This window comes from Buceros rhinoceros, unplaced genomic scaffold (genome assembly GCF_000710305.1).
Source record: "Buceros rhinoceros silvestris isolate BGI_N320 unplaced genomic scaffold, ASM71030v1 scaffold491, whole genome shotgun sequence".
In the NCBI taxonomy this organism is placed as follows: Eukaryota; Metazoa; Chordata; class Aves; order Bucerotiformes; family Bucerotidae; genus Buceros; species Buceros rhinoceros.
Genome location: NW_010395717.1, coordinates 13,738 through 31,646, shown reverse-complemented (window position 1 = coordinate 31,646; position 17,909 = coordinate 13,738). Strand labels below are relative to the sequence as shown.

Sequence of the window (17,909 nt, the reverse complement as noted above, 5' to 3'; positions counted from 1 at the left end):
AGCGAAGGGGTAGAAAAAAGAAGAAAAAAATGTGAATGGAAATTAAAATTACACTTTAAAGGGAGTTAAAGGAAATTAAAAATAGGATGGGAGAAAGGAAGGACCACTGTTAATGTCATAAATATGACTAGACCTGAAAAGCTACAGGAAGCAGCCCAGCCCCAGCAACAGAGAACAGAACATACCCCATGTTCCTCACTGACACAGGTCAGCTGCCAGAGGAGGAGGAGGAGGAGGAGATCCGCCATAGCAGGGAACTGGGAAAGCCTTTGCAGTTAAGTAGGTTAGATGAGAATTGCCCAATGCTGCCTATGGGGCCCCGACGCCTACAGACACGGTACCTGCAGCAGTTTCTGGACATAGATTGTATTGTCTCTGCTGCTTGTTTTGTTGCCTGTTCGGGGTTTCAGAGGTCGGTAGACGCAGCACATGGTGAAGCAGACCATGTAGAGTATATAGAATAAAGCCAGGAAGCAGAAATAGGGACGACCATACATATTCCACTTCAGGCTCACCAGCTCCTTCACGGGTGTTAGGTCCAAGATCTGGCGTGCCTGAAAAGGTAGAATGAAGGAATTAATTGCCGTAAGGGCATTTTTCATAAGCGTCATTCAAACTGTTTCCTGAGAGAGTGTTTACAAACTGCTCTCACTACTCTATTTAGCATTACGAAGCTAAATCTATTTTGCAGAAAAGATATGCTCAAGTGGATTTGGATATGCTCAGCTTGCCAGTAAAAAGCTTTGAAGAAGAGTAATTTGTCTTGCATAGAACAGCTATTGAGTACCAGTGGGAAGGACAAGAAAAACATGTCGGACCCTGGAATAAATTTGTTGTCTGTGTAGGCCTGGGTGCATATAAACACTCGAGACAGACCTGTGATCTAGGTTCATGGATGCAAATATGTGAGGATGTTACTGAAAACAAAAGGTATTAGTTCAACTAACAGTTGATAGCATCCTTTATGAAAGATCCCTCTGTCTTTTACAAGGCTCTCTGCAGCACAGAAGATACATACAGTGTCAGAAAGTTTATAAATCCTGTGAGCCCAAACACATACAAAACTACTTCTTAAATGCATGGCCTTTTACTGTAACTGGAATAAATTTTGAAGAATATATTGTTACACGAGATAGCACAGTGCCCTCTGCAGCAGACATACTCTCCTCTGTGCAAGATGCTTTGAATTGAAAATAAGATTACTTGTGTTTTGTTTTCAGGTACAGAAAAAAGATTTCTGTGCAACCTTGCAAAATTCACTTAGGCTTTTTCCTCCAAATTGGAGTTCTGCATTTATACGTGGAAGTTAATATTGGTTTCAACAGCTAGTGACAAACGTTATTTTCAAAGTAGATGGACGATACGGACTCAGGTTATCATGGCCTCCATTTATTTGGCCATTCTCGCAGAGCATGGGCAGGATTCACAGGAGCAATAACCGACTTCTCTAAGAATCCTTTTCAAGGTTATCAGCTGAATAACAAAATGCCAACAAGGCCTTTTCTCTAAAAGGGAAACAAAGGAATACATGCAATTGATTGGAGATTACCCTCAGTTCTGATGGTGTCTTGAGGGTAAACCAAAAAACTAACAACGAAAATCTGTCTGTCTGGTAAACTTCCAAATGGTTTTGTTTGTAGGAATGTAAAACTAAAGCTGACAGAATATTCCTTAGTACAGCAATACAAGTCTTTTGTATCAGGCGGTTGAGGATAAGAAAATGGGAACGTTTTTTCCAAAAGAGATTAGTACTTGTCTAAAGCTCCATGGCTTATGTAAAAATATTACATTTTAAATTTCTGCAGTATTATCTGGGTGATAGTTATTTGAATCATCTATATCAAGCCTTCAGCTTCTGCTAGAAGACTGACACTTAGAGCGTAAGTAGGACAAACGGGGTGTCCTTTACACCTTGCTTATGAATTTGACCCCCACACTATTAAATGCTTCTAGACCTACTTCCTATTGTAATGTTTAGGTGACCATTGCAATGGTCAAGAAGCAGATGTAAGCCACACTATTAAATGCTTCTAGACCTACTTCCTGTTGTAATGTTTAGGTGACCATTGCAATAGTCAAGAAGCAGATGTAAGTCAAACTGGTGTGAGTGAGTTACCTTAAAGGGAAAAGTCTTACTGCGCTCCAGATGTTTTCCTTCTCTTGCTACATTGCCCTGTTCCCTCATTCAGCAAAAGACAGATAAGGAATAGGTACGTTTTGGTAAATGGACACGACTCTAACAGGACTCCTGGATGGCCTAGGAAATAGCCTAAAGGATCAAATGAGAGATAATGATCCCAGCCAGACAGCCTTGGGTGTTCTGCTTTCTGTGTTCTAGGATTCCCCGCATGGGAGAGTAAATTTCATTTTCAAAGGGATGAAACAAGTTTGAAGCTTACTATAATCTTCCTGTAACCTAGTTCCCTTCTCTTTTTTCCACTTTTTATCCACGTAAGGCTCAGAAAATATATCTTAGCACCTATTTGTATATGCATCCCCCTTAATACAGGAAGAGTCTGCTTCTGATTGGGGCCCAGAGATGCTCCTCTAGTCCAAAACTGGACTGGAAGGGTATGATAGGATGGGGTGACACAAACAAGGAGAGGAGACGGCAATCATTTTGGCCCAAACATATATAAAATGCAAAAAAGAATGGCTAGTTATGCATGAAAAATTACAACTGCTCATATTTAAGAGCGTTCTGGAAAATAAATAAATCATAGTATCTCACGGGTTTTGGGAACATCTTATCCTCTGAAATTAGGAATCTTGGATCCATGTACACCGTATGTTTTGGGATAAGACAGAGGCTCAATATTCTGCTTTCTTTTAGGATTAAAGTTTAGTCTTCCAGACAATTTCTAAGGTTATTCTGTTTACTGACATAGACTGCTTTCCCCTGAATTTCCCTATGTATCACCATATACAGAAAATTAGATTTTAAATAAAAGGAAGCTAGGGTTTCATACATTTCCTCCACACTGTGCAAAGCACTCCAGTATCTGAAACTTGCGTTAGAGAAACTTGGCTAAATTTTCGATAGCTGGAAATAATACAGGATGGGTAGAGTTGTGCTGATTAAAGTGTCTTATGATTCATTTCCTGCCCTATTAGGATTATTGAAGGTGATTACAACTGATAGGGTAGTGTACCTTGAAAGTCTGAGGAGATCTAAGCTTGCCATTATATTCTGCTTTATCTCAGTGATCCCTTTACAAGTTTTTGAGCCTTACAGCAGAGATAGTTGCTCACTTTGTTTCAATTCATAACCTGGACAGGCAATGTCATTAAATGAAGGGAGTAATAACAATGAGCGGTTTTAAAATGCACTCCAGTTTAGGATTTCTGAACATCGTCATGGCTCACAGGGACACTGTGAGAGTTAATTAGCATCACAAACACAGAAAACTACTTCTAGAGCTACTCTAGATGAACTTGTTACTGCTGTCTTTGAGTCTGGTGAAAGAGCTAGAACCCTTTACTGAATCACACAACGTCATTTCCTGTAGCTTGCTCATACTGAGTTCTTTCAATCAATCATCTGCAGGTTTCACACCTCAGAAGAAACTGCGTATAAAGCATCAGATGTAGCCAGATCATCAGTAAGCTGCTGCATTTAATGTACATCGTACAAAGTCCTTGCTCTGTGGATAATATAAAAGGGCTTGAACCTTCAAACTCATCATTCTCTCCTTTTATAATCACCGTGGTCTGCACACAGAAGACACAGTACCTCTCTCTTCTTGGTTGAGACAATGAGCTCGAGGAAGGACTGGTCTTCAGCCCAGGAGTCAATTTCTGTGAGATCGTAAAGCACAGTGGTCAAGGGGCCAAAGGACCAGAGATTGTGCTTCCGCTTCTGCATAAGGTGTTGAAACATCTGAGGAGAAAAGAACAGGGCGGGTCAAGGATATCAGAAGCTTTCCAGTGTATTTGCAATGAGAACAAATAAAGATGTTAAAAACTGTGAATTACAATGTATTTTCCTCAACTTTGGTAATTGTTGTGGTTGTTATATCTCTCAGATATAATTACAGCAGGTTAAGATGTGGAAGAACTTTTTCTGATTCCCATTTGATTATTAGCTGATGCTTGAGATAAAGGATGAGTGATTTTTACTCTAAATTCTAATCAAACTGCTAAAGTTATTTGACACAGTTACACATCTTGACAATAGAATTTATATGGTATTATACGTTGATTAGAAAAAAAAATCCCTTTATGCTCTTCTACAAGTTATCAGGAAAGAGGTGTGGCAAGGGAAATGATCCTGTCTGTTGTGGATTTACAGATGAAACACTAACCACCTTTGTCTTTTTGTTACAGGGAAGGATGAGAGTTTACACTAAATATTGAGCACTTGACTATGAATAAATGTCTGTGGATACCTGAAGAAGTGTTCCATGTGTTTCGTTTAGGGTAATGAAATCTATGCAACAAAGACAATCATTTCAGTCAGACTTTCAAAAAATTACATGGGATGGATCTTTCTGTTAATATCTGTTTAACTCGAATTCTTCAAAATTTGGGTCAAAAGATCTATTCTTTTAAGTATTCGTTTCCTTGATTAGGATAAAGAAATTTCTTATAAAGGGTTTTCTGGTCCTGCGTGAGACTTTTGATTTAAAAAAAAAAAAAGGGACTTGGTATGTATCTGCTACCCACTAAGAACATGCACAAACTCTCTTGGGTCGCATGATGCCATTTTAAGTTCTCCCTTTCTCTTTCGTATGGAGGCGGCTGTGTCACACACACTCACCACAGTGTTGCCCTCAACTCCAGCCAGTTTGAATGGAGTAAGCCCCTCGTTGTTAGGAATCAGTTCAAGTGATCCTGGTCCCTCTTTGTTCTTGTCATAGGAAAGTATCAGGTTGTACATGCGGCAGGCAAATGTCTTATTCGGTTGGAGAACCAGGATGTGAAGAACGGTGTTACCTGTGAAGGAAGCGGATCAGATAAAGTATGTGGACTAGCCCAGCCCTGTGCAATTGGCTGAAGACTTTCATTTTGTCACATCCCTCATCCCACAGCCATTTGTAATGAAAGAAAAATGTGTGCGGATGACAGATGACAGGGTCTGAAGTCTGTCTAGATCCACCATACACAATTCACTAGACCCCACAGCACATACCCAGACAATCTTGAGCTCTAATGTCAGATCCATATTCAATGAGTAGCTGTACAATTTCCTCATTTCCCACACAAGCAGCAAATGATAGAACATGCTCTCCTGCAATGAAAGGAATGGGGAGAAACAGTATTAAGATCCCAGAAGGCAGGAGAGGTTGACACATGCTGAGGAGAAGCTATCCATGCTATGAAGCCAGAGGATATAAAAGGAAGAGTTACTTAGGTAATGTGTGAATTTCCTGTGCCACTCCTCATCCTGTTCCAACGGGAACAAAAGACCTGCCCTACACAACACTAAAAGGTAGAAGTATTCTTTTCAGGAGACTATCTTGATAAGAAGATTGACAGTATATGCTGTCAGTTGCAGAATATGCTTCTAGGAAGAAATTAAATTGCAATTTTTGTGTAATATATATTCTAGTATACATGCAAATACATAAAATGTGTATGACGTATATATTTATGTATATTTACATACTCAGATGGAGTCTTACTGACAGCCAAAGGGTGCGACACTGATGACGCTTGGAGACAGGAGTCTTTGCTTATCTGGTTTGGATGGGAGTAAAGAAAGCCTCCCTTGTGTTGCCTCATCACTCTGCTGGTTCCCTCCCACAGCAGCAAGGATAGAGAAGATGGGGCTGTACCAAAATAGAGGAGGTTCTGGGAGCTGCGTCTGAAGAAGTGCCCAGTGGCCCGTGCTGTGCAAGCATTTGCTCCTCTCTTGAGTAAAGCCTCCACCAAAGTGATGTTCTGGTTCACTGCTGCAATGTGGAGAGCCGTCTGCCCTGTAAGACACAGAAATAAAACCTTGCCTTCCAAGGAAGCAATTTCAGGCTGATCAGCAACCTGCAGTTCACATTTCAGTCACGGGAAACCTAAGTTTTTTGGGACTCCATTTAAAGTGGCTAAATGATTTATATTTGAGTTTATCCCTGGTGTGTGTGGAGGTTGGACCACAGATTATCCAGGGGTCCCATTCTACTTAAACCTTTTTATGAATTCATGAAAATTGACTCTACAGCCTGGAAAAGAAAAAGAAAACAAACCAAACCCCAAACCCAGCAGAATGCATTTTCTGGATTTTTTCTGGTGGAAAATGAGACATGCCACTCTGTTCCAGCACACTGAAAGCTGTGTGACTGACCAGGCTTTCCTTCATGGGACATGAAGACCAGGTCAAGACCAAGTCCCAAAGAAGACTTGTTCTAGTCCTTCAAACTAGATAGAATTTTTAAACCTCCATCATTATTTTAGTGGTTTCAAGATTCTGTTTGTCATTTCTGTATAGTCAGTAAGAGCCATTCTTTAAAAGCCTGGCTCAGAGTCTAAACTCAAAGGTAGTAACCTCATCTGTTTCCAATCCCTATTCTTTGTCAACCGAGGAACTGTTTTATCCTCCTTCCAGAGGAGATCAGGTAGGTATCCCCTCTGCTAGACATGGGTATGCCAGAAAGCAAACTGTGCCCATCCTTGCAGCCTCACCATAGCGAGCAGGCCCACCTGTGGTTACGGGTTACACAGTTTTGCACATCTCTTCTTGGGTTTAGCATAATTCCCCCTTCCACAAATGGTCAGGAGCCATGTCTATGTTGGTTTTGCTATGTAACGGTTTAGCCATATGTCGAACCAGGAACGGTATAAGCCACTTTCCTAAATGTAGAGGTAGTAATTTCTCCCTCTGCAGAGAATCCTGCCCATTCTCATGCCCTGGGATGTTACCTTCGTAGAGCTCTGATGTCATCCTCTCGTTCACAAGCTCGGGAGCTGCTTCCATCAGAATCACTGCTGCCTCCGTGTTATCATACAATGCAGCTACATGAAGGGCGGTCTCCCCCACTGCACCTAGAAACAGGAGGAGGAGCACGTGAGTCATCTAGGCATTCAATTATAGAGGACAAATGCAGAAATGAATTTATTGGGGGGGGGATTATGGAAACGCTCGGTCCTCCCGTGAGTACCGCCAGGTGCCGCCTCGTCATATAACACGGTAACAGCCACGGAACAGTCTCTGTCCTTCATTCTGTCAAAATCTGAAAGCTGAACAGAGAGTGTTCGTAAGTGACAGCAGACTCAGGCGTGAAGTGAATGAGCTGCAGCCCTCGCAATGGCCTCCTTTCACAGTAAACTGCCTCCCTCAGTCCCTCTAGGAAAAAGGTTCTTTCAAGCTGTAAACCTGTGATCTTCACCATTCCTTCAGGGTTTGATGAGCTCTCCAAGTCAGAAAACTGACTTTGTTGCAAAGCTGCTGAGGTTAAGTAGTTTCAGTCTGCTAATGCATAGGTTTTAGCAAACTAACAAACGTACTACTACTCTACTTGTTGTAGCAGGCTGTTGCCTTCCACAGAAAATGATTTGTCACAGATAACTGAGTTACCTCTCTGATAGATATCACATGTTCCATCAGTGAGAAGTTTCCTAATGGCTGGGAGGTTGTTCTCTTTGGCAGCCTGGAGGAGTGGGGATTCCCAGATCCTGTAGTCAAGAAAAAGTGGCCGATAAGGAGTGCAGTCCAACACACGGTGCCTCTCTGTAGCTAACATCAGCTTTGTTTGAGACAGTATGTATCTTCAGCTTTTTCACTGGAAGATTGTTAAGGCACACCTACCATGTGAGGTATTTTTTGAATGCAAAGAAAAATAAAAGAACCTGCTAAAGCAGACGAGTGCAGTGCTAAAACCCCAGGTAGTTCATCATCTCTTGACTCTCTGATGTTTAACCCTTAACCATACAGTGTCAGCAGAGGGACAGATAGGAGACATGAATAACCAGAATGATTCTGGTTTATATAGGCTAGATTTTGAGGCACAGAACACAGAGAATGATGGGTCATTTGACACCCCTCCTGTCAGTAGATTAGTTATCTTAAGAGCCAGAAAAAGCCAGTCGTTTCTTTTTTACACAGCACCATAAATTAAAAGAGGTTGTTACCTGTATTATTCCTATAATGGATGGAAAAGAAAAAGTACAAGCTAATTCCCCCTGTGTTGTAGCAATGCTTCCTATGGTATAATTAAAAGAATTAGTTCTGAAATACAGAACATTATCATACATATTTGTGAGAAAAAATTTGAAAGCTTAGCTATACTATTTTTTTCTCTGCTGAGAAAATTGAGGAAATTGTTGAGAACTGAAATGTATGCCTGTCCTGGGAAAGACTATGGCATCAAATAAATTCCAGATGGAACAGTTCACTTCTAACTGAAGAATGCCCTTGAGCCTTCCATGAGGGTCTGGGTTGTTTCAGTAGATCCTTTAGGCCTAATGAAGTATTTACACGTACAGTCAGCAAACTTCACTACAGCAAGGTCCTTCGATGCAAACAGCAGTCAAGGGAGGTGATCCTCCCTCTCTATTAGCTCTGGTAAGGCCATTCCTAAAGTCCCGTGTCCCGTTCTAGGATCCTCAGTACAAAAGACATATGGAGCTACTGGAGAGAGTTCAGCAAAGGACAGCAAAGATGATTACGGGACTAGAGGATCTTGTGTAGGCGGAGATGCTGAGAGAACTGAGACCGTTCAGCCTTGAGAAGAGAAGGCTCAGGTGGGTTCTTATGGACAGCTTCATATTCCTACCAGCCCCAGTCTGTCAAACAGCCTCCAATAGCTTGGATGTTCGTTTCACACACATACACACACACACACGAAGCATGTGGGACAAATGCATTACTCAAACCATATACCTGGAGATACATTCAATGCTTTCTCCTTGTGATGTCCCAGATTTCCTCCTTGTATTCTGGCATTACTTAGTTACAAGGTTTGGGGGATACAGTTTATAGGGCAAATACTATATGAAGAAATACGTGTTTTGCATTAAGTGATAACATCAGAGAGAGAATATAAATGGCTCATTGCTCAAAACGTTTCCTCAGAACTTGTGGTTATTAGGTATAGGACAATTTAACAATAAAGCCACAGGAAATCAGGCATCGTAAGTTTTATGGCTTGCAGAAATTCATATTTCTTGCTTTAAATCATTCTTTTATGAATAATAGAATTTTGAAGAAAAAATATTATGTGATATACCTTCATCTCTGGATTTAACACACCTGAAATGGCTTCTGCACACCTTTGTAGCAGAAAAATACTGAGACACTCGAGAGAACTTGAGGACAAAGCAAAATAAAGAGTAGTATCAGAATTACACAGATAAATAGGAATAATCTGAATAAATGTTGTAAGTAATAAAACCATAACTGAATATTGTATTTATCATTCTGTAAAAGGAGCATTTCCTGTCACCAATAGCACCCCATTATCTAAGAGTAGACTAGAAAAAGGCTGAAAGAAGGGAGAAATAAAACCAGGAGAAATGAAGAGAAACAAAGAACCATCCAGAGCAAAGTAGGGAGCCATTCTGAGATATTTTTACGTCCTTCAAATTCATAGCCTTGCTGCTTTGAGAAGTATTCCTTCTTTAGCTTATTCATGCATCAGTTGCATTAGTTGCTAATTACAAGATATAATGAGAACATTAAGATTAGATAAATATGAACTAAATAAAGAGGCACTCTGAGCGAAAGTTGTAAGATTCAACGTCAGTGAAGCGAATTTGCCACTTCTGCCATTATTTTGGCTGAGAAAGACTCTGTTCCTGGAGAACCTAAGTTTCAGAGGCAGGAAGTGGGAAGGAGGTGTGGTTTCAACAGTATGAACAATGCTGCAATTAATCTGTTGATGCTTTACTGGGAAGGCCTTTATCCCTCAAATGACCTCAGAGAGGAGGAAGGATTGGGCAAGAGGCGGTGTGGGAGGACACAAACACAATACTTTTCTCACAAAATTCTCCAAAGCCCTTGTAAACAAGTAATGAAATTACAAGACTGCAAAGAGGGAGACTCCTAATAACAACTATAATATACTGTTAGAAAATATACTTGGCTGAGTAAATACACTCAGCCTTCAGTAATTTAGGGCAAAATTGTCAAATCTTTCTCCTTATTGTAGGAACGTCCAACTGGGCTTAAAGAACCAGGCCAAACAGCAAGCTGGTGAAAAACCCAGAAGTGTTGGGAAATGTCATGGCACACTGCCTCTGATACCTCAAAGGTTTATACCTACATATTTATACCATATGCTTTTACTCTCATTTAAAACATACCATTATCATTATCGACTCATTTTTCATGTATTACAGCAATGTGCTGAGCATATAAATGTCAAATACTAGGCGAGCCAAGTTCACTAATATGAAAAATAAAACGGTCACCTGAGTCTAGAACCTTCAGAACATTCTAATTTCTTTATCTTCATATTTAACCAATTTCCATCCTGACCCAGCAAACACAGCATGAATTTTACATTTTACAGCTCTAGTTTCTGCGTATCAGAGCAGCAGGTAAAATCTGTAACTTAGTCTCTCAACAAAGCTGCCTACAGTAGATACTCGGTTTCCGTGAAGTACCACTATGTCACCGAGTGGAGAGGGTGGCTTTCAGAGAATAATTCAACAGAGACCTGCTTAGACACTTTGAGAAGACAATTCAGCACATTGAAGTTAAGCCCCTGTTCTAAATCATTCTCTTCACCAGCTATTGGGGTCAAGGGACACCAAACTCCTAATTTAGCCAGCCAAGTTAGGTCTGTAACACTAGGCAGTACTGATATTGCCTTATAGGGTCGTTTTAGGATAAGCACAGCTGCATAGTTAACCAGTAGTCCTGATGAAAGGGCAGTGAAAACCACGGTGGTGTCCACTTGAAAGTGCTTCTGGGTTCTTCCTCCTGAGCTAAGGAATGTAGCTGTGTTGAGGCTCTTAGTAAGCCGTGATCATGTTTTACTATCAGTCAGTTTTCTTACTAGATGATTCAATGATATGCTCAGGAAACTGTGAGTTATTTTTCAATACAGATCAGGGCAAAATCAGGAATACGCCAAAATCCATTGTGAAACAAAGAGAAGAGAGAATGTAGGTCAGATTCTGATTGAGGGAGTCATGTGGAAAAGGTTTAAACATGGTTAAGTATTTCACAAGCACTTTCTGCTGGTAATATGTACCCTGTTGGATTTACGGCTTCTCAAGCACTTCTTTTGGAGTGCGTCCTGCTCATTACAGTTATGAAAAGATAAAGAATGTAAGGACAAGTCCATAAGTCTCAACTCTGTTAGAAAAAGAAGCTTTTGGATCTATAGTGTTATTCTTAAAACAAGGAAATATGTGAAATATGTGAACTGTCTGGACAACAACCAATCTGAAGCTTCTTTTTCAAGACTGAGCTCACCGGAGGTGCAACACTTTGTCTTCTTTGCTTCCCTTCTCAGATTCTACTACTCCAGTCATTCACTGTTTGCTCTAGTTTAAGTTTGGTTGCTGCTAGCTGCATGGTTTATCCCCATAGCTTTGTCAGTTGCTGAGGGTCTAAACGAATTCTTTCTCATTGTGATATAAATTCATCAGCAGGATATTACCTCAGCTCTCTTTTCTTTCCCTGTTGTGTTGCTCAGAATATCCATGCTCAACACTTCATCATGAAATTGCCAAAGGAGATGATTGTTTTTCTCCCCTTCTTTTACTAGTATGTTTTTGTAAATGTGTGCAAGACTTCAGGAGAGCAGAGGAATGCTCAGAGGAAGCTAACCAGACAGAAAGAGGATCCGTGCAACCATCTAACAAGATGCTACAGAATGAGTTAGGAAGTAACAGCATAAAGTGAAACAGAGGCAGAGAACGGGGGCTTGGACAATAAACGGGATGAGCAAATTTCTTCAGCACCAAAAGCAAGACTCAGCAAATGAACTGGAACATCTTGTGTATTTATGTCGAAGCCCCTTCAGCTTACAGAGCTTTATAGGAAATAAATTAAACAGGTTACTGATCGCTGATGCTGCTAGAGAAGAAATCGACAGGGAAGTCTTATCCCTTCAGATATTTACCTATCTACCACACCAAGAAATAGAAATCTGGCTTTGTCACTTCCACCAGGGCAACCTCCTTTTCTAATTCTGTATCTGAGACCATCCTAGAATAATCTTATGCTAGAAATGGATTAACAGTTAGCAGATGTTAGTTATTCTTTATTATAACCGAGTTAGTCAGAAAACAAATTTGTTCCCTGAAGCATGACCTCATCCTGTATCAAAATTTCCAACCCTTTTCAATAAGGCTTTTCTTGCAGTTTTATTCAAGATTGTTTTGCATTCCACACCCTGTGTCTAATTAATTTTCTCTAACAACTTTTTAATTTGGGGTGGCACTAGTTTTTTATTTCCTCAGGAAGAAACTTCTAGCCAAGCCTAAGGCAGCAAATAGCTTCCTGGATCTATGAGCCTAAGCCACATCTTAGGCACTGGGGTCCAAAGTGTGAATGTCTGAGCATTGTTGGGGAAATGTGAGTTCTGGAGGACCTTTACACTTGTGAAATTAAGGATGCTTTTTTCCCATTATTAGACTCAAAACTCCCGTTCGGGTGAAGTTGTAACAGCACAAGATCGGAAATGCTGCCCGTGCTGCCTTTGACTTTATTTTACACGCAGCGGCAGAGCTTCCAAGGGGCTGGTTCTTCTTTGCATCTTGACTGCTCAGAACCATTACTGAAACCTGACTCAGATGAAGTGGTGGAACTGGGAGCTGGCCTCTATTTCGCTGTGCCCTTTGGGAGCAAAGGAACCAGTTAATCCTGACAGGCATTGCGGACTTTAAGACACAAGAGTCCTACATTGATTTGCACGCTGAAAACTCAGCAATGTTGTTTAGATAAATTAATAGTAAAACTGTGGTGACATCTCTCATTCACTGCCTGCTTAAGAAAGATTTTTTTTCAGTGTAAGCAAAGCACTTTGCTGATATGTCTGTGAGACTAAAGAGCCATCAAAAAAAGAAAATTGGCAACTAAAGGAGATATAAACTTTCTATTGTGACGTGTTTGGAATGACCATAACTCTGTAAGTTATGTAAATTGTCCCAAGCACCTCAAATGCATTATTTGTCATAGCACAGATTTCTATAGTTAATTCATGTGGTAAAAGATTTTGGTTTGGGTAATTTTTTTAAAATGCACTGCTCAAGTTAAATGCTTTATTGTCATTAGAATAATTAAGCTCAGATCATCCCACGAAGGCCAAGTGATACCACCAATCCCTAAGCAGCAGCTGTGAGAGAACAGAGACACATAGAAAATAGATTATTTATCAGTGGAAGTTATAGAGGGAGGCAATAGCAGAAAGAAAAATACAACATAACTCTCCTGGATCCACGTACTCACTTTCTCTATTTTACTTACTAGTTATTTTTTAGGATCAGTGCAATTCTTATATGGTGGAATTTCTAAAATTATATGCTAAGGAGATTTTGTTTATGTTTACTTAGAATTTACTATGTTGAAAGGCAGACTGAAAACAAAAACTGTCAAACAATGGCTCTCGTAATTTCTGAAAGATTATTAGATTGTGACAGGTATGTGATTCTTCTTCACCTCTCTCAGGCCTGAATTTTCATAACTGTTTATCTCCTTCTTCCCCATGATTATGAACTGTGTTGGGGTTTTAGGTTCATACGCACCAGGCTATATAGATCCCAGAGTTTACTTCCAAAGACAATTCTAGAAAGGACGTATGAGGTGTGACCATTGTCCCTGGAATTCCACGATGAGCTACAGCTGATTAAAAAGGAGAGCCTTAAACAGAAAGAAACCAGCAAAATAAGGCAAAATAAACTCAGAGTCCTCTTCAGGATCAGGAGGTTCTATCACATTTCCTGGACTTGGATGTCCCTTTGGGAAATGTTATACAGCGCAGGGTTAAACCCAACAAATCCCTCACTGTGAATAACGCTGAGATCAACTGCCAATCAGATTCAAAGAACTATTACACATGAAGAAAGACAATGAACAGCAATTCCAGTGCAGGTGAGAACTACCAAAACAATTAGCTTTCAAGTATTATCACCACCAGTTGCAGGACAGTAAAAATCATTATTCTTCTCTTGCAGACTTTCTGTGTGCAGTCAGATCATACTAGTCAAATAATAACATATTTATCACCGGCTTTCAATAAAGTAATAATAAAATTTCATTGCCACTTACTACTCTATGTGTTCCAGCACCATTGACACTAAGAACTCCTCAAGCTGAAGCCACAACACTACAATTCCACACAACAAAATGCCAGTATGAAATAAAAGACCTTTGGCTTACAACAGTTTATCCACAAAAGCAAAGGTTTCACAAGTCACCACGAAAGGTTTTCCTGATATGCTTTTCTATCTGTAGAGAATTAAGAATATGAAAGCAACAAAACCAAATCCCGTCCTCTGCAAATTGTTAATTTTCTTTCCTCTCAAACTCTGATCATCTCTGGGGACAAGAAAGGAAAGGAAAGAGAAGAGTAACGCATGGCAGAAATGGTCCTGTCCCTCTTTAGGAAATTACATGTTATGCAACATGTAATTTTTGACCAAATAGCAGAAGGATGATTTATGTTAGTTGAGAGCTGTGGAAATGCATAGAGCTGAAATGGAAGGGAACAATTGTGTCCCCTTGCAAACCCGATTTCACAGACAATGATACAATACGCACCATATGTGTTGTAATACAGAGTTTCGTACACAAGCACAAAGATGTTAGGTTTTGGGAACACTGAGGTTGCACTATAGTGATCTAAGGTAAGTTTATGATGAAGCGTTTATATGCCCAGCGGTTTTAATGTTTTCCTCTATCAGTGACAACAGACAAGATATGCCTAAGCCTGCAGGACATGACTAAATAGGATTGTCAAGCAAAGGCTGTGTGAAAGGGAGCAACAAAAAGGAAGGGGCCAAAACCTTCTTGGTAAGAGCAGATGGTAAAACAAGGAGCTATGGCACCAACTGATGGTTTTGGAGGTTCAGGTCGAACATTTGGAAAAAAACCTTTTTCACTAGGAGGTTACTACAACACTGTAGCAGGAACCTAAATATACGGTGGAATCTCTGTCCTAGGAGGCTCTCAAGATTGAATTAGACAAAGGCAAAGCAATGTGATCTATTCCTGGCAACAGTCCAGCTTTAAGTGGGAGGATAGATAGAGATCTCCAGAGGTCCTTTCCACACCTCTATGACTTAAAGGTGTGAAGATAATGTTATAATTATAAAAATATTGATGTATTTAGACTTATCTTTTGCACACATTTATTTGGATATTACAGAATCTGCCGAGAACTTATTTTCCAGTTACCTGTGATGCTTACTGTGAACATACAAAAAGATAAACATTTCAGCATTTTATGGAGACACTGTTGTTCCCACAGTCACTCCCATTTTCAGTCCCACTGCTCTAAAGTAAAATAGAATAGGATATTTGGTCAGAATTTAGATGACCATATACAGAAGTTCCTTCCCTAAAGACAGACATGTGCATTTGTCCCTCTCAAGGTACTATCCTACTTATTTTTATACATACCTGTGTGTGTACATTGATACATATGTGTAGATAGATGGGTAGATTTTGTCCCCAGCAGACACCTTTTCGTCCCAGAGATGTTCAGAGTTTTGTGAAAAAAGTAAAAACAAACCTTACAAAGGACTGGAAGCAATTAGTTAATTAATTACTGCAGTGTTTGTGCATGCAGAAATTATGTGGGAAGATGAAAAAGGGATTCAGTTGGATTTCTGTGAATACTGCTGCATTGCTGTGTGCCGAGGGAACAAACTTGTGCAGCAATAACAAGAAGCTTTGATTCAGTATTTACATATGAAGACCGGGCAGTCTTCTTGATAATGTAAAGTCGGAGAGGCATCACTGTGCCTGCTGACAGCCAGCCCATGGGGGTGAGAAACAGCGGTTTGACCCTGGAACTGACTGACCACCAGAATGTGGAACAACATTAAGTCTATCCCAGAGTAAGGGCAGCATTTAGAGAGACAGAAAGCAGAATCCTTGAAAAAATAAAGCCATTATCGCAGCTGATTGCAGCATATACATCATAAACACTCTTAATAATAATGAAAACAAAACAAAACAAACAAACAGACCCTCCCACATTTTCTTGTGAGCTTTCCCAATGAAGCAGGAAAGACAAGATTATATATTATTTATTTGTGACTGAAGCCCCGCACTCAGGGTAATCCAATCCCAACCTAGTAAACCCACCTGTGAAAGCAGATAAGATTGGAACTCCAGAAGCATTCCACCTTGAAAGAAGAAATCTGATAGAGAAAAGTGCTCCAGGGTTGTTTAAAGTTTATCTACTGGCAGAGAAGCCTAAGGGAAAAGAGTGAGAATCAACTACAGGGAGAGAGCAGCAGAAGAAAGGGAAGATGGAAGGCTGAAATGCACTGTACCTTTTCTGCTGGAGAAGGTAGATTTCATCCAGATGTTTATCCCAGGATTTTTTTCCTTGCAACTTCTGACTTAGTCCATTCCAGATCCGGAAATAGAAGGACTTGCTATCCCCAAATAAAGGTACCCCCATAGCACGTCTCTTTTTCTTTCTTGCCTAGCTGCCTGAAAGCCAGCGATCACCACTTAGCCAGGGAAGGCTCACTACAGGTCACCGCTTCTCCACCCCGTCTGTTACTTACAGAGGACACTGTCCATCAGCTGCATCAGCTGATCAAAGTACATGTCAAAACACAAAATAAAAGGACTTGTCCCTGGCAGACCATACCCTGAGCCTCATCAAGTACTTAGTTTCCAAAATAGCCCAACCCAAAGGTGTGTCTGGTTTAGAAGCAGCTCGCTAGCAGCCTACCCCTCACAAAGACCCTGTACAACACCGAGGAATTCATACAGCATCCATGTCCCAGGCTTCTAGCATTTCGTTTCTGAAGTATAGAATTTAGAAGTAATCATTCCCCTTATGTATCTCGGAATTCCTCTGGGAAGCAACATGTAAGCAATTTTGAAATAGAGAGCTGAACAAGTCAGGCAAAACACCTTTTAGGTGTGTGAACATGTGGGAGTGTGCCCTAAAAGACACTGCGCGCTGGTAAGGTAGTCCAGAGGAGGACACACCTCCCACCCCAACTGCCTGCAAATCCCATTAAAGAAATTATCATGACAGACTCCACCTTCTCTGTGTCAAACAAAATCTCTTTGCTTCACAAGTTGGAAGAAGAGTTAATGTAGATCAATGTGTAAACTTTGCTTATTTCAGTTTCCTTTGTTGTTCTGCAGTCTCACATTATTTCTTCACATTTCTTTCAGAAAAGCTGATTTAGGAAAGGGATGAAAATTTCTATTTAATAAAAACTAAATCAATAATAAACTAATAAAATCATCATCAAGGTCATGGTGGGGGGCTGGTGTCTGCAGAGCAGTAGGCGAAATATCAAAATGAAGAGAGGAGACATCTTTCTTCTTGTGAAGAAGCTGGAAGCTATGTGGGAGGGAAAAAGAAAAGAAAAAAAAAGCTCCTAGTTTTTGGCCTTCTTTTCCTAAAGACTTGTCTTAATATTTTTGCACCTTGAATCAGCAGAAATGTCCCATCATTCTTACTCCTGCTGTAGTGGAAAAAAATTCTGTTCCGGGTGCCTGGGCCTAGGCAGAATCCATAGGTAAGGGAGAAAAGTGTGTAACGCAATAGGGCTGAGTCACGTCTTTGAAACTCCTGGTTTATACAGAGGTCACTTAGGCTTACCAAACCAGGATTCACATCCCAGCTTCTGTCAACTCATGATGTATCCTATCCTGTAAAAACATAAATCACCACACAGAAAAAAACCCAGTGCTTTAAGGCAAACTTGAGGAATCATATCCTAAGATGTAAGATTTACTGAGTTACTGAGTTGCCCCATTCGAGGAGGAAGCATCAAGATAAACTGTCATAATGAGAAAAATGTATTACTTGCTACATCGAGAGGTT

General features: G+C 40.3%; 1 protein-coding gene across 1 annotated transcript in view; it reads right to left on the bottom strand.

Moving 5' to 3' along the window:
* Positions 1 to 16,517, bottom strand: part of LOC104501757 (transient receptor potential cation channel subfamily V member 6-like) — a 22,416-nt gene extending 5,899 nt beyond the window's left edge. Inside the window, exons 1-8 of the mRNA XM_010145624.1 lie at positions 16,387 to 16,517; positions 7,508 to 7,605; positions 6,853 to 6,975; positions 5,778 to 5,918; positions 5,132 to 5,230; positions 4,760 to 4,935; positions 3,734 to 3,880; positions 342 to 554 (exon numbers count right to left, since the gene is read on the bottom strand). Coding sequence (XP_010143926.1) covers positions 342 to 554; positions 3,734 to 3,880; positions 4,760 to 4,935; positions 5,132 to 5,230; positions 5,778 to 5,918; positions 6,853 to 6,975; positions 7,508 to 7,605; positions 16,387 to 16,517 — 1,128 coding nt within the window. The remainder of the gene's footprint in view (positions 1 to 341; positions 555 to 3,733; positions 3,881 to 4,759; positions 4,936 to 5,131; positions 5,231 to 5,777; positions 5,919 to 6,852; positions 6,976 to 7,507; positions 7,606 to 16,386) is intronic.
* Positions 16,518 to 17,909: the final 1,392 nt, after the last annotated feature.